This window comes from Anomaloglossus baeobatrachus, chromosome 2, assembly GCF_048569485.1.
Source record: "Anomaloglossus baeobatrachus isolate aAnoBae1 chromosome 2, aAnoBae1.hap1, whole genome shotgun sequence".
In the NCBI taxonomy this organism is placed as follows: Eukaryota; Metazoa; Chordata; class Amphibia; order Anura; family Aromobatidae; genus Anomaloglossus; species Anomaloglossus baeobatrachus.
This window is the reverse complement of record NC_134354.1, coordinates 484850905-484867301: the sequence shown is the minus strand read 5'-3', so window position 1 is coordinate 484867301 and position 16397 is coordinate 484850905. Positions and strand designations below refer to the sequence as shown.

Below are 16397 nucleotides of genomic sequence, written 5' to 3'. Positions count from 1 at the left end.
CTTAGTGCTGGGCCGTAGTATTGCGTCATGAGAAGAGATGAGCGAACTCGAAGTTCAGTGTTCGATATTCTTATCGAACACTGACTTTGCCAACAAACAAACAGAGTTCGGGATCGTAGTTTAAGTGCTTTACCAATGCTGACCACTCGAGTGAGCATCACTGCGCTCGGGTATGCTTAGTGCTCAGCCCAGTGCAAGTAGCTTGCAGTGTTTGAATGGCTCGCACTGGGGATAACAGCATTGTCGGATATAGTGTACAACATAATACTGTAACATAAAAAAAAAAATACCTGTGCACTCTTCGCCGGAAGTGCTCTGTTTATGGCTGGCTGGATGTATTTGGAAACCAGAACTTCCCAATTGGGATTCAGGTCAAGTCCGGCTACCAAACTGAACTTTATCTAAAGCCTGGCTGAACCCGCCGAACCGAACCTTCATGGGTCCGCTCATCTGTAGTCACAAGCTAACATTGAACGCGGACGTGCATGTTCTCAGCATAACCATATACCATTAGCCATTACATCTAGCATCATGATGTGAGGCAGCAGTCAGCAATTCCTTATAGAAGTAGAAATCAAACTTGAGAGCTATTAACTGTTCAGGGAATAATGCTTGTGAGACTATAGTACCAAGCAGTGCTGTGCAGTAACAACGGGGTGCACTAGTAATATTGCTGCACTCACTAGAGAGCATGACTGACCTCCTTTTTCATGTGCAAATATGTGGCAAACATGATGGTATCACTGTAAGGGTACCTTCACACTTTAGCGATGCAGCAGCGATCCGACCAGCGATCTGTGACCAGCCCCCAGCCAGCAGCGACGTGCAAGCGACGCTGCGCTTGCACGGAGCCGGCGCCTGGAAGCTGCGGACACTGGTAACTAAGGTAAACATCGGGTATGGTTACCCGATGTTTACCTTAGTTACCAGCTCACACCGCTTAACTTAGCGTGTGCAGGGAGCAGGAGCCGGCACTGGCAGCATGAGAGCTGCGGAGACTGGTAACGAAGGTGAATATCGGGTAACCACCTTGGTTACCCGATGTTTACCTTGGTTACAGCTTACCGCAGGCTGTCAGACACCGGCTCCTGCTCCCTTCACATTCAGGATTGTTGCTCTCTCGCTGTCACACACAGCGATGTGTGCTTATCAGCGGGAGAGCAACAATAAAAAAACGAACCAGGGCTGTGTGTAACGAGCAGCGATCTCACAGCAGGGGCCAGATCGCTGCTCTGTGTCACACACAGCGAGATCGCTAATGAGGTCACAAAAAACATGACTCAGTAGCGATCTCAGTAGCGATCTCGCTGTGTGTGAAGTACCCCTAACTTAAATAGTGGCAGATCCCACTGTGATTGGACACTGAAAGCGTTAAGTACTGGTTAATTAAATGTTCTCTCCTGATGAACAGCGGCCGCTGTTCACTTTGTGGGGGAACCGCGTAGAGATAATATAAGTTACTAATATTATGGTATTCATTACTGTGAGAGTTTATAATGGCTCAGTACTAGTCTGTTTAGGTGAAGATTGTGGCTAATGTACCTGAGACCACTATTTTGGAGTTACATGTTTTATAAGAAAATTATGTGTCAGTACGACTACTATTGAGTTAAAATAATATTAGCACCGGAACATCAGGGTCTTAGGGAAATATTGCACCAGTGTATATATGGTGATGGTATTAATATCTGTACATTGAGATCCTCTACGGTTCACTATTAAAATCAGTGGTGATCCTAATAACTACTGATTTCAGTTGAATAGGATAATACAATTATGGATAGCGTATTAGTACGAGTGATTAGTGATACATTATAGTAAAAGCTGAATTTTGCACTAGTCATTTTTGACAGTGTTAATTGCTCTGTATATCTGCTATTTTAATAAGTGGAATGAATTAATGGGTCTGTGGTGATGGATAAAGTGCAATAAGTTTATTAATGGGGGGACCCAAGGTCTATAGAACCAGGTGCTATTGGGTCTAGTTTTTAATGAGGACTCACTAAATCGTCGTTGTGCCTGACAGACCTACGTTCGTGGGTGGATAAGGCTAGTTTTAAACCATACCATTAAAAGATTGTTTATACAGTGGAACCTCGGTTTACGAGTAACTTGGTGTGTGTGTATTTCGCTATATGAGCAAAGCTTGCTGTAAATTTGTAACTCCGTTTATGAGCAAGCTTTGCTGTACAAGCAAATACTCACCGCACACACTACCGGTTCCGTACTTTCACCGCGCTCTGACCCGCTCTTGCAGTCCACACAAACATACACATATTATGCTCACCTTATCTTCCGTTCCCTCACCGGCCTCCTGCTTCTTGTAGTCCGCAGGTACAGTATGCGTATCCAGTAACCATCGAGACGATGGAGGAAATTCTGCTGTCAGCCGCTTCTCAAAGGCAGCGCGCTGACCAATCAGAGGCAAGTGGGCCGTGCCTTTGACGTCAGTGATCTGGCAGCGGAAGCTCCAGCATCAGTCGCGATGGTTAACCGATACACATCCTGTACCAGCGGACTAAAGAACCAGGAGGCCGGCGAGGGAACAGAGGGTAAGGTGAGCACAATATGTTTTTGTGTGTGTGTGTGTGTGTGTGTGTGTGTGTGTGTGTGTGTGTGTGTGTGTGTGTGGAACGGCACAATAGGGGACCAGGATGGGACATTGAACAAGTTGTGGAATGAATTGTCTGAGATTCCATTATTTCCTATGGGAAATTTTCCTTCGCTAGATGAGAAACTTGGTTTACAAGCACACTCCCAGAACGGATTGTTCTCGTAAACCAAGGTTCCACTGTATTGTAAATGATCCACCAGGTCAGTGATTTTTGTTAATATTGTGGATTGTATGGTGACAACAGTGACTTATCAGAATTTACACTGCTCTCCTTGCTTTGTGCACATATGCAGATTATGGACTGCTATAAACCGTTATCTGTAACTTGCTGACAGACTCCAGGGGCAGCTAAAGAAAGCCAAAATTGAGCATGGTTCTACTATTACAGTACTTCCTGTGACGAAGTTCTGATCCTTCCATTCATTATTAACAACTTAACATATAATGCGATATCTTGTTAGCACATCATGTGAGAACATGACAGGTAGCACAGTTCAGTAATATCTGGAGTTGTTCATTTCTTTAATTTGCTTCAACAGATCTTCCAGTTGTCATTAGTTATTTTTAAAGGATTATTCCCCTATTCCTCTCCTCCACCAAACCACCCTTCTTTCCATTAAAAAAAAAAAAAAAAAAAAAAGTTATCCAATATACTCAGGATAGGGGATAAATTGCTGATCACTGGGGGTCACACTGCTGGGACCCCCAGCAATCAGAAGATCAGAGCTTTAGATCCCCAAGGATAGGGGATAAATTTCTGATCGCTGAGGGTCACACTGCTGGGACCCCCAGCAATCAGAAGATCAGAGCTTTAGATCCCCAAGGGTAGGGGATAAATTGCTGATCGCTGGGGGTCACACTGCTGGGACCTCCATCAATCCAAAGACCAGAGCTTTAGAACCACAAGAACGATGCCTTTTTAGACCCATCCTGAATGGAGTGTAGATGTGCATGCTCTGCCTCCTCTCCATTCCTTGTCTGTGTCTTCTGAGTACAGCTCTCTACTAGTTCCATAAACATTCAATGGAGCGGAAGCGGCACATGCGTACCTCCACTCCATTCTGGACGGGGCTGCAGAGTCCAAATAAAAGAATTACAGGGGTCACACTCACAGCGATCCACAAATCATTCCCTATGCCATTAAGGGGATACGTTTTGTTGTTTTGGGGGTTTTTTTAGGGGGGAGGGGAGGAAATAACTCTTTAACTCATGTTATTGAAATGTTCATGTAAGATGATGATGATAACCAAAAAGACCCATTACAATTTTATGAATTTAGGAACCTTAACTGCATGTACAGTTAGTACCCAGGCTGAAAAGGCAACAAAAGGACATTAAATCAATCACATATTGTATTTCAGCAAGAAAAAATGAACTCTATCCATGAAGACCTTGTCACCCGTTTGGAAACTGTACAGTCCAACAACAAGTTACTGGAAGCTCAGATACTAGAAACTCAGAAAGCCAAGGCCGCATTAGAGAGAGATTTTGAAGCTGAGAGGTTAATAAAAGAACAGAAAGTAAAGGTAAATGCTATGCACTGGAGAAGTGTGGTGATGTATGTATATCTACAGTCTCAGTTCTACATACATGCATGAATAGTTACATGTGGTTTTGCAGTCAGTCTATGTCTGGTTTGGAAGAATTTTATTACAAAATCTAAATTTTTACTTCATTTGAAAACACTTGTTCATTCTTTCATATGCTTTTTAGTCTTATGTTTCCAGGAGGATTCAGAATGATGCACTGGAACTGGTATTTTATGGTCAATGTATTTGCTTATATCGGTGTGTCTGTAGAATGGATTGATCAACTTTGACATACAGCGATGCTTAGGAATATATCTCTTTACTTTCAGGATCAAAACTGTGCCCTAAAACAGATTGAGGACCTTCAAGCACAACTACAGAAAGAGAAAAAACAGCTTCTGAAAGTCACACAAGACTTTGAACTTGTCAAAAAGGTAAGTAGGATGCCATAGTCTAGATAAATACAGTTCTTCTATGTTGTGTTGTGTTCACCTTTTGTGCTCGCAGTGTTACGTAAGCTCCAACCATTGTAATACATTACTTGTTTTGTACTTAATTGCTGCAGTATGCCGGGAGAACATCTCCTATATTGAATTGCTGCACATAACACAGTGTATAGAAGACCCTGCCCAAAATGCAATACCATGTTCAGACCATTTGCTGATATTGAGCCAGCTAGGCATGATGGGTGATTTCAACTTTTGAGGCAGAAAAAAATGCGTTCTTAAAATAGTAAAATCCCATATATACAGTAAAAGGCATCTCGTTAAAGGAAACCTGTCACCATTTTTTCGGCCTATAAACTGTGGCGACCACTAGTGGGCTCTTATATACAGCATTCTAACATGCTCTATATAAGAGCCCAGGCCGCTATGTAGAATGTAAAAAACACTTTATAATACTCACCTAACAGTCGCTGTGGTGGATTCTAGTCCGATGTGCGTCTCCGTTGTCCAATTTCGGTGCTTCCTCTTTTAGCCATCTTCGTCATCCTTCTGAAGCTAGTGTGGATGACACATCCTATGTCATACACACTCGCCGGTCCCGCGCAGGCCCACTACAATACTTTGATCTGCCCTACTCAGGGCAGATGAAAGTGCGCCTGCACAGGACCTCAATGCTGGTAAGTGTGGATGACGTAGGACGCGTCATGCACCCTGGCTACAGAAGAAGGACGACAAAGATGGCCGAAAGAGGCGGCGCCGGCATTGGAGAATGAAGACTCCCATCTGACTAGAATGCACCGCAGAGCGACTGTTGGGTGAGTATTATAAAGTGTTTTTTACATTCTACACAGCGGCCTGTGCTCTTATATACAATTAATTAAGAATAACATCTGGAACACCATGCTAAGTCTGAACTGGGTGCAAAAACCCTAAAAAAAAAGTTCAGTATGTAAGGAGAAGGGCTGCACACCAGTGACAGTGCAAGGGGAATTAATGTAAAATAGAAACTGCTGTATGAATACTGACATAAAAAATACAATAGCTATATGTAGAAATGAAAATTTGACAATGGAATCTGCATTACTGCCATGAACTATAGGAATAAGGAGAAATTTATCTATTGAATTAATCAATGCAACAGAGCCCCAACACCTCGTCACGGTATTCTCTTACGTTGGGGTCCCTAGCTAATATGTGTCCTTATATATTGGGCTCTTATATGCAGCATGATAGAATGCTGTATATAAGAGCCCACTGGTGGTGGCCGCAGCTTATAGGCCGAAAAAACGGTGACAGGTTCCCTTTAATAATTATTGCAAGATGCCACAAAATTAGCAGAGGGTAAAGGAAGACCATGAAGAAGTCTAAAAGGAAACCAAACATTGGAAGAAAATAACAATTGTGGGCGCAGGAGGAGAAGAGATGATGTGATCCTCATTTGAACCCCTGCTCATCATTAAGGGGCTGTTCACATCACATTTATATTCTAAAGATAGCTCCCAATGTTTATCTCTGAGTCTGACATAAGGCAGCACCAAATCTCACATTATAGGCAGGTAAAGTCTTCTGTATAGGGATTTTGTTGTTTTTTTTGGGGGGGGGGGTTGTTTGTTGTTTTTTTTTTTTTTTTCTGCAGGAGTCCTTTCCATGGAATAGTTATCTATGCTTTTCTATATAGTTAAAAAAAAGGTATAGTTATCTATAGAAAGCTAAGAAACGCACTCTTCTGGGTACACCAGCATATACATCGTGAGCTTTTATAACCAGTATCGGGCAAAATATTGTCATTAGGTCCCAAGCTTACACTATTGTAAGGGAATATTTTTAGTACTATACAAAGGTATTTATTGTCTTGACAATCTCTGTTTCGTTCAGGATGCACAGAAGAGCACACTGATGGACATGGAAATAGCAGATTATGAACGCTTGGTGAAAGAGCTCAACCAAAAGCTTACAAATAGGAGCAGCCAGCTGGAGGACTTGGAGCAGGAGGTCCGTGTGCAGAAGCAGAAACAGGAAATTCTACAAGAAGAAATATGTAAGAAGCATATTCTTCCTATACTGTACATTCCTCCACTGTTTACATTAGACATCATCCCATCCTGTTATGACAAGCCAGTTACCCGTAGGCTTTCAGATATTGCTGATTGTGTGTTCGCTGATGGCTCTGCTAATGATTTCTGCAGAAAGTCCTCCTTGTATTGTTTATTCCATGCTGATTGTTTGAAAGCACACTTAAGGCCACGTCTCACTAAGCGATATCGCTGCTGAGTCACGGTTTTTGTGACGCAATGGCGATCTTGCTAGCGCTGTCGCTGTGTGTGACATCCAGCAACGACCTGGCCCCTGCTGTGAGGTCGCTAGTCCTTGCTGAATGTACTGGACCATTTGTTGGTCATTGCTCTCCCGCTGTGAAGCACACATTGCTGTGTTTGACAGCGAGAGAGCAACGATCTGAATGTGCAGGGAGCCGGCTTCTACGGACGCGGGTAAACAAGCAAAGGCTTTGCTTGGTTACCCGATATTTACCTTGGTTACCAGCGTCCGCAGCTTCTAGAAGCCGACTACCTGCACATGTAGCCAAGGTACACATCGGGTAACTATAAGCAAAGTGCTTTGCTTAGTAACCCGATGTGTACCATGGTTACAAAGCACAGCGTCGTTACACAGGTGGCTGGTGGCTGATCTCTGATCGCTGTGCAGATCTGCCTGATTGACAGCTCACCAGCTACCATGTAGCGACGCTCCAGCGATCCCTGCCAGGTCATGTTGCTGGTGGGATCGCTGGAGCGTCGCTAAGCGTGACGGAACCTTTAAGCATGTTTCTTTATCGTTCCTATGGGAGACCCAGACCATGGGTGTTTAGCTTCTGCCTCCGGAGGACACACAAAGTACTACACTAAAAAGTGTAGCTCCTCCCTCTGAGCTTATACACCCCCTGGAGAACCAGATCTAGCCAGTTTATCGCTTTGTGTCAGGAGGCATACATCCACAGATGCATTCCCATCTGATTTTTTTGATTTTTGGAAAGAGTTTGAAGAAAAGCAGGTCCATGTCTGGACTCCCGGCATGTCCCTTCTCACCCCACTGTGTCGGCGGTGTTGTTAAGGTTGATTTCCAAGGCTGGAGCCTTACATGCCGCGCTCCTTCACCATCCCTCCTGGGCTCTGGCTTGAAGTGGGAGCCAGCACGGTCTCCATGCTTGGCAGGAGACCGGTCTCCATCCGCAGCCCTTCAGGATCCTGCCGGACCGGAGCACTCATCCCCAGGGACTTGGAACCCTGCGTCTCAGCAAGCTAAGTACCTGAGACGTTTATATATGAGGGTCCCTGTACTTTATTGTTGTGGGAGAGTGTGCTGAGTGTGTTTTATGACATTTCCGGCGGGTTCTCTGGCTGTCGCCTGAGAACCGCGCCGATGGTGCCTGCGCGCCGGCCGCGCCGCTCAAATTTAGGCCCCGGCTTCGCCAGAGGCCTAGTTTCCGTTTCACTGCCCTCGCATGTCACTCATGCAGAGGGACAGGCTCGGCTCCGCCCGGCGGCCGTTCTGGATACTCCCCACTGCTGGTTCGTCCCTCCTCCCCGGCAGGTCTCTATAGCCCTCCAGTTCCCGCTCCTCAGGACAAGTCCCGCCCCCTCTCTTCGCTCCGGCGGCCATTTTCTCAGCGTTCTCTCTGCAAGCGCTGGTCTGCAGCATCTCTGCTGAGTTGCTGTGCTTGGGGGTCCGGGCTTCGGGATCTGGAGGGCACACAACACCGCTCCAGCGGTCTGGTAAGCCACAACCGGTCTCCGGTTGTGGACCTCTGATTATACTCTCTGGGGTTCATTCTCTGGCAGATCCCCCACTCCAGCAGCATGTCTCACACGAGGAGCAAGGCTCCAAAGCTGTATGCAGTATGCACTGCATGTAAGCTCCTGCTGCCTGAACCGAGCATATTCCCACATTGTGATGCCTGCTCTAACCTGGCGGTGCCTCAGCCTGGAGTCTCACCCCCAGTGGTCTCTCAGGCTGCTCCTGCTCCTGTGGCTGAACCCCCGGCTTGGGTAGAATCCTTTGCTAGGTCTATCTCCCAGTCTTTTGCTGACTCCATGGGACTTCTGTCCAGGACTTTGCTGAACATGCATCAGCCCCTTTCACAGGGTGCCTCTGCTGCTAGGGGTCTCTCAGGACCGGAGCTCACAGAGGATTCATCATCTGGTCCCAGACCCCGTCCTTCTAAGAAGAGACGCAGGGTTCCCTCTCCTTCCTCGTCCCGTGGCTCTGATTCAGTAGCTAACTCGCAGGACGAGGAGGATGCCTTTACGGGGGGCTCGGAGGTTAACTCCATGTGCCCCATTGATCTGTCCGAAAGTGACTCAGATGTTAGTGATTTGATTGCGTCCATTAATTCTGTACTGGCTCTCAATCCGCCAGTATCAGAGGAGCAACCCTCTCTGGCAGAAAAGCACCAGTTTACCTCGCCTAAGAGAGCAAAGAGTGTGTTCTTTAACCACTCCAGTTTTCAGGCCGCTGTGACCAAGCCCAGGGCCTGTCCTGACAAACGCTTCCCGAAGCGTGGTTCTGATGACCGCTTTCCCTTTCCACCTGCGGTGGTCAAGGAGTGGGCTCATTCCCCAAAGGTAGACCCCCCGGTGTCTAGACTCTCAGCCCGGACCGTCGTATCGGTGGCTGATGGCACCTCTCTTAAGGATTCCACTGACCGCCCAGATTGATCTTCTGGCCAAATCCGTATATGAAGCGGCGGGGGCTTCGTTCTCCCCGACTTTTGCAGCAGTGTGGGCTCTCAAAGCCATCTCTGCTTCTCTAGAGGGGATGCATTCCCTCGCCAGGGAATCTATGCCCGAAATGGTTTCCTTAACATCCCAAGCTTCAGCTTTTTCATCCTATGCCATGTCTGCCATGCTGGAAGCTTCTCACCGCACTGCGGTGGCTTCGGCCAATTCCCTCGCTATCCGCAGGATCTTGTGGCTTCGAGAGTGGAAGGCAGATGCTTCTTCAAAGAAGTACCTTGCTGGACTCCCTTTTGCTGGGTCCCGGCTGTTCGGTGAACAGCTGGATGAAATTATCAAGGAAGCTACTGGCGGGAAGAGTACTTCCATGCCAAAAACCAAAACCAGGAAACCTGTCCAGGGCAGGAATCAGTCGAGGTTTCGTTCCTTTCGTTCCTCCAACTGGTCCTCCTCTAAGCCCTCGGCCTCGTCCACTAACTCAGCCAAGGACCAGAAATCCAACTGGCGCCCAGAAGCGCGTCCACAAAAGACCGCAGGAGGTGCTGCCACCAAGGCAGCCTCCTCGTGACTAGTCTCAGCTCTGTCAGTGCTGTTCCAGCGGCGTCTCGCCCGGCTGGGTCAGGTCCGCACCTTCATGCAGGGCGCGTCTCACATCATTCCGCCTTACCGGCGGCCCTTGGATCCCTCGGACCTCAATTTGGTTCTCACGGTTTTGCAGAAACCCCCCTTTGAGCCTCTTAGGGAGGTTTCTTTGTTTCGGCTTTCACAGAAAGTGGTCTTTCTAGTGGCCATAACTTCCCTCAGGAGAGTCTCCGATTTGGTTGCGCTCTCTTCGGAGTCACCTTTTTTGGTTTTTCATCAAGACAAGGTGGTTCTCCGTCCGACTCCGGACTTTCTTCCTAAGGTGGTCTCTCCTTTCCACCTTAACCAGGACATTACCCTACCTTCCTTTTGTCCGGCTCCTATTCATCGCTTTGAAAAAGCGCTGCATACTCTGGATCTGGTGCGTGCTCTCCGGATCTATCTGTCTCGCACCGCTGCTCTTAGGCGGTGCACTTCTCTTTTTGTGCTAACCACAGGTCGGCGCAAGGGCCTCTCTGCTTCTAAGCCGACCTTAGCCCGTTGGATTAGGTCGACCATTTCGGACGCCTACCAGTGTTCTCAGGGGCCTCCCCCGCCGGGGATCAAGGCACACTCGACCAGAGCTGTCGGTGCCTCTTGGGCTTTCAGGCACCAGGCTACGGCTCAACAAGTCTGTCAGGCTGCCACTTGGACTAGCCTGCATACCTTTTCGAAGCACTACCAAGTGCATGCTCATGCTTCGGCAGATACGAGCTTGGGCAGACGCATCCTTCAGGAGGCTGTCGCCCATTTGTGAAGTTAGGTTCTGCCTACTTATTAGTTTTTCTGTTTATTTCCCACCCATGGACTGCTTTGAGACGTCCCATGGTCTGGGTCTCCCATAGGAACGATAAAGAAAAAGAGAATTTTGTTTACTTACCGTAAATTCTTTTTCTTATAGTTCCGTATTGGGAGACCCAGCTCCCTCCCTGTTGCCTGTTGGCAATTTCTTGTTCCGTGTGTTTTTACCGGCTGTTGTTGATGACAGAGTCTCCGGTTGTTCCGGTTTTTGCTCTGTTTTTACTTGTGGGTGGCTATTCTCCTTCAGCTTTTGCACTAAACTGGCTAGATCTGGTTCTCCAGGGGGTTTATAAGCTCAGAGGGAGGAGCTACACTTTTAAGTGTAGTACTTTGTGTGTCCTCCGGAGGCAGAAGCTAAACACCCATGGTCTGGGTCTCCCAATACGGAACTATAAGAAAAAGAATTTACGGTAAGTAAACAAAATTCTCTTTTTTTGGTTTTTGTTTTTTTTTTCATTTGATTCATTTTGACTTTGCATTTAATCACTTGCCCATAATTTATTGCTTACTATATGCATTGTGGGCTTCAGATGTGAAAGGCCTGTCTTTTTTTTTTTTTCTTTTCTTTCCACCAACCCCTTTCTTTCTCTAACTGGCTTTTTTTTTTTTTTTCATCATAAACGCGCATGCTTAATTCAATTCAGGGAATTGGGGATAAGCTGTTGCTGGCGCCTATGAACACATTTTTTCCTTTTGTAAATGAAGTATCACATTGTTTAGGATACAAAATGTTTAGCTCTCCCTTTCTCCCTGATGGTTCAGCAACATGGCTAAATAAATAAATATATATATATATATATATATATATATATATATATATATATATATATATATATATATATATATATTAATGTCATCTGTTCAATGGGTACATGATAATTTGATGATTTATAGTGGTCCAAACCAAACACTGGGACACCAACGATTCAGAATACTGGGCTCTCTGAAGGGATCGATGGCTGATCATGCATCCACTGCTCTTTTCGTTCTCTATGGGATTGCTGAAGATGGCTCAGTAAGGCAGTGCTATATAACATGAATGGAGCGGTGGGATGTAAGCCAAGCTACCACCCCCTTTAGACAGATCTCTTCAAAACCTTGTTCTCGGGATCAGTGGGGGTTTTAGTGATCAGACCACACTTGATCAGTTAGTTATCGCCTTTCTCACGGCTAATCGATCATTTCTAAAGCTGGTGTTTCCCCTATGAGGCTGATAGTCTCCTCTTGCTCTAATACAATAGTAGACTTATAGCAATAACTAACCAGAATTGGAAACAAATAGTGATTACTTGTACAAAGGACCCATGAGTACTTAAGGCCCCTTTACACACTGCAACATCGCCAGCGATATCGCTGTAACGTCACCGGTTTTGTGACGTAATAGCGACCTCCCCAGCGACATTGCAGTGTGTGACACGCATCAGCGACCTGGCCCCCGCTGTGAGGTCGCTGATCGCTACAAGTCATTCAGGACTATTCTTTAGTCCTTTGTTTCCCGCTGCGCAGCATGTATCGGTGTGTTTGACACCGTTACAATGACATCGTTAGCGACCCAGCCCATAGGCGTGCTGTAGCGTTCCCTACCAGCGAGCTCGTTCTGCAGGTCCGTATCGCTGCTGCGTCGTTGGCCAGATCTGCCTGTTTGACAGCTCACCAGCGACTGTTAGAGACTTTCCAGCGATCCCGGCCAGGTCGAGATCGCTGCTGGGAAAACTAGAAAGTCTCAGTGTGTAAAGGGGCCTTTACTCTACATCTTAGTAGAATGTGAGTCATCTGTAAATTGTAATAATGTGCGGTGAAAAGACTTTGTTGCTACAGTTTTTCTTATCTTCAAAGCAAAGTAATAAAATGTAAACATTTTTTATTTTTTGTATTATTTACCTAGCATCACTGCAGGGAACCTTGGAACAGCACGAAGAACGCAGTGCAAAGATGAAGCAACTGCTGGTAAAGACTAAAAAGGAGCTTGCCGATTCTAAGCAGGCGGTAAGTACACGGGGTGGTGTCACGGATGATTGTTTCCTCAGATATCTACCACCTTATTAATACATTTATCACACTGTCTGTCTCAGGAATCCGATCTTTTGATACTTCAAGCCTCACTGAAAGGGGAATTGGAGGCAAGTCAGCAGCACGTGGAGGCTTATAAGGTAATGTAACCGGACCTGTGAATTCTTGCTTTTCCTGTGAGATGACCTTTGGGCTTGTTACATGTGGTTTGTATCACTGCAAATAAAATAATACTGTTTTAGTGTCTTATCTAAGAGTAAATAGTGACTTGTGCTTGAAGAAATGGCTTTCCTGAAAAGTGACTAGAAAATTGATGGGGTTTGACAATTTAACTTTTTATCTGTTGATTATTTCATATAATTATCCCTGAAAGGGTTATTCCCAACATTTAAAGCTACCACGACCTATGTCTATACCTTTTGTTAATGCCATGGCTGGAATGGATCAGAATTTGTGGCACAGACTGCAGGAGCTGTGTCTAGTTTATAAATACGGTGCTTTTTATAAAGACTGTTGTATGAAATGCTGGTCTTATTAAATTCCCCTGTGTTCTACCTAGCCTGATGCCATTTATCCTGTCTTCAGTGTTTCATATGATTTCCATTTTCTATTTAGATTCAAGTAGCAGAATTGACATCGGAGAAGCACAAGGTGCAGGAGCAACTTAGAACATTGACAGAGCAGCACCAACGAGCAGCCAACACATACCACCAAAAACTGCTAGCCCTTCAAGAGGAGTGCACTGCTGCAAAGGTACAAAGAACACCCACTGCATATTGAGTGGCTATGAACACTGCTTCACATATACATTTTTAACCCACTTTGAAGCAATGCCGTCTTGTTAGGGTCTTTAAGGTCCATTCTACATTTCACAGGTTTTTCCCATTGTCCCTTGTTCTGTTAGCTATTTTCAGATTATAGTCATGTGTGATATTGTAATATTCCAATAATCTGGTATGGTTACAACTATTTAGGGTTCCCATACACATTAGATGTAAGTCGGTCAAACTCGCCAACCATCTGGTTGGTATTGGTATTGGTGCCTCCTGACTTTTGACATATGAAGCCTCATTTTTTTTCTTTTTTTATTTTATTAGTCAAGGTAAACCAATAAGGTGTTTAAGCTGTGTATTTACACCTCTGGCTATTGAAAGCATATGAACGCTTAGCCATGCTGAGCATCCTTATGTATGTGGGAATCAGATCCCATGAGTATGGGCAGCCTAAGATCCTACATTTTCAAAACTGCTGCACCACAAAAATGTGATCAGTAAATCAACATTAGTGGGATGGGTGTCAAATCACCTGATGTCATCATGTAATAGATGGAAAATCTGAGGGAAGAGGAAAAACTATTCTCATTCACTTCATTGAGAGACACAGAAAACCATGGGTCTATGCTGCTCACACTAGGCAACAAAAAAGTTAGCTCTTCCTCAGCAGGGTACACCCACTAACTGACACAAAGCTAATCAGTTTTAGCTTAGGGGTACTTCACACACAGCGAGATCGCTACTGAGATCGCTGCTGAGTCACGGTTTTTGTGACCTCATTAGCGATCTCGCTGTGTGTGACACTGAGCAGCGATCTGGCCCCTGCTGTGAGATCGCTGCTCGTTACACACAGCCCTGGTTCATTTTTTTATTGTTGCTCTCCCGCTGATAAGCACACATCGCTGTGTGTGACAGCGAGAGAGCAACAATCCTGAATGTGCAGGGAGCAGGAGCCGGCGTCTGACAGCCTGCGGTAAGCTGTAACTAAGGTAAACATCGGGTAACCAAGGTGGTTACCCGATATTTACCTTAGTTACCAGCCTCCGCAGCTCTCACGCTGACAGTGCCGGCTCCTGCTCCCTGCACACGCTAAGTTAAGCGGTGTGCGCTGGTAACTAAGGTAAACATCGGGTAACGATACCCGATGTTTACCTTAGTTACCAGTGTCCGCAGCTTCCAGACGCCGGCTCCGTGCAAGTGCAGCGTCACTTGCACGTCGCTGCTGGCTGGGGGCTGGTCACTGGTTGCTGGTGAGATCTGCCTGTTTGACAGCTCACCAGTGACCATGTAGCGATGCAGCAGCGATCCTGACCAGGTCAGATCGCTGGTCGGCTCGCTGCTGCATCGCTAAAGTGTGAAGGTACCCTTAGTGTCAGTAGGAGGCGAACACTTTGTTGTCGTTTAATCTTTTCCCTTTGTCTTTGAGATATAGCTTGTGATTTGGGGAACAGGTGGTAATCACTCTCCCTGCTTCCAGCCTTCAAGACCAAGATAACAGTGTGGTATGATCCACATCGTACCCTCTCTGGTCTGTCAGGCAGGACACCACCCCGCTAACACATCAAGAGTGTCTTGAGGAAGCCATCTGGACAGTCCTTGCTATCCATCCCCAATCCGATCATCCACCATAGCCAGACAGCTCTGTGGGGTAAGGTGGATCCATCCCTAGAGACTAACTTCTTGGGACCCTGGGAACCATCTCTCACTTTGTGAAGAAGGAATCGGGACAGCATCTAAACAGGTACCTCCTTCCTTCCCTATCCACATGGCAGCGGGGGTTCTCTGCATATGCTGGCCCAGGGTTCCCTTCCCTCCTAGAGGCAACCCAGCACTGCAGTTTCTTGTCCTTTTTGTAGCTCATTTGAATCAATTGTCAGATGGAGCTGCGGTGGCCCTGTTGGCCTCACTGAAATGTCCCTGAAAAATGTAGGTCCCAGCTTCACTGAGGCCTACTTTCTTTAGGCCACGTCTCGCAGTCTTCCTGTGCACATACAGTACTCATGCACCCTTTTCTAACCTGCCCGCCGGCCAATCAGGGTTTTCCTTTCTTTTAACCAATCACTGCACTTCTTGCAGCCCGCCAATCATAGATATGCGGGCTTGTTGCACGTATGTTCTCGTAGTCTGCGCCCCCTTTTCTCATCACTGGTGCCATCTTCTCTTGCTGGGAAGCATCTTGACCGAACTTCGCCCTGAGCTCCTGCATCATTGTGCAGCTTCCAGTGGACTGCAACCACACGTTCGGTACAGATCAAGACCCAATCAGACCGTTTCCACTGGTTCAAGTTCTGGGGTAAACTCTGTCCTTGCGGCTCACCAGCGTCTCTAGCATTCTTCCACAGGGGTCTCTACCCATCTTCCCATGCCTAATTTCATGGAAACGCGATCTCGTATTTCTATTATTGTTCTGTACTTTACCTTCTCTTCCCGTAATAAAATAAATTGCTTTCAGGTCAAAGCTCTGCCCTCTGTTCCAGTTGCAGTACCTCCACAATCCAAGCTCCCCAGGAATCCCTGCTGCCCAGGATATGTGCGCACCTAGCTCCTGTGAAGGGAACTATCGCTCTTTCACAGTCTGTATCTGACCTTACCAAAGTGTCCCAAACCTTGGTTTCGGTCGTAGAACGTCTGCCTAACCTTTTATGCACCTCCAGTGTTCCGAACGCTCCCCAGGGCGAGTCTGATTCACCTGTTAATGCTTTCCGGCAAGGCATACTGCATAAGAGATCTAAGACATGGACACAATCCAGTTCCTCTTCCGGGTGTTCTTCGTATTCTTCTACATCCTTCCGGTTAGCATCTGTCTCGCATTCTCACATTCTTCATTGCCGGATTCCCAGGCTGCATAGGGTTTTGATTCATACTCAGTCGCA

General features: G+C 46.3%; 1 protein-coding gene across 2 annotated transcripts in view; it reads left to right on the top strand.

Annotated features, from left to right (window-relative positions):
• Positions 1-16397, top strand: part of GCC2 (GRIP and coiled-coil domain containing 2) — a 161177-nt gene that overhangs the window by 83225 nt on the left and 61555 nt on the right. For both annotated transcript variants that reach the window (XM_075336449.1, XM_075336450.1), the window contains 6 exons: positions 3976-4140; positions 4473-4577; positions 6465-6627; positions 12627-12727; positions 12814-12891; positions 13367-13504. In XM_075336449.1, the coding sequence (XP_075192564.1) occupies positions 3976-4140; positions 4473-4577; positions 6465-6627; positions 12627-12727; positions 12814-12891; positions 13367-13504 (750 nt within the window). The remainder of the gene's footprint in view (positions 1-3975; positions 4141-4472; positions 4578-6464; positions 6628-12626; positions 12728-12813; positions 12892-13366; positions 13505-16397) is intronic.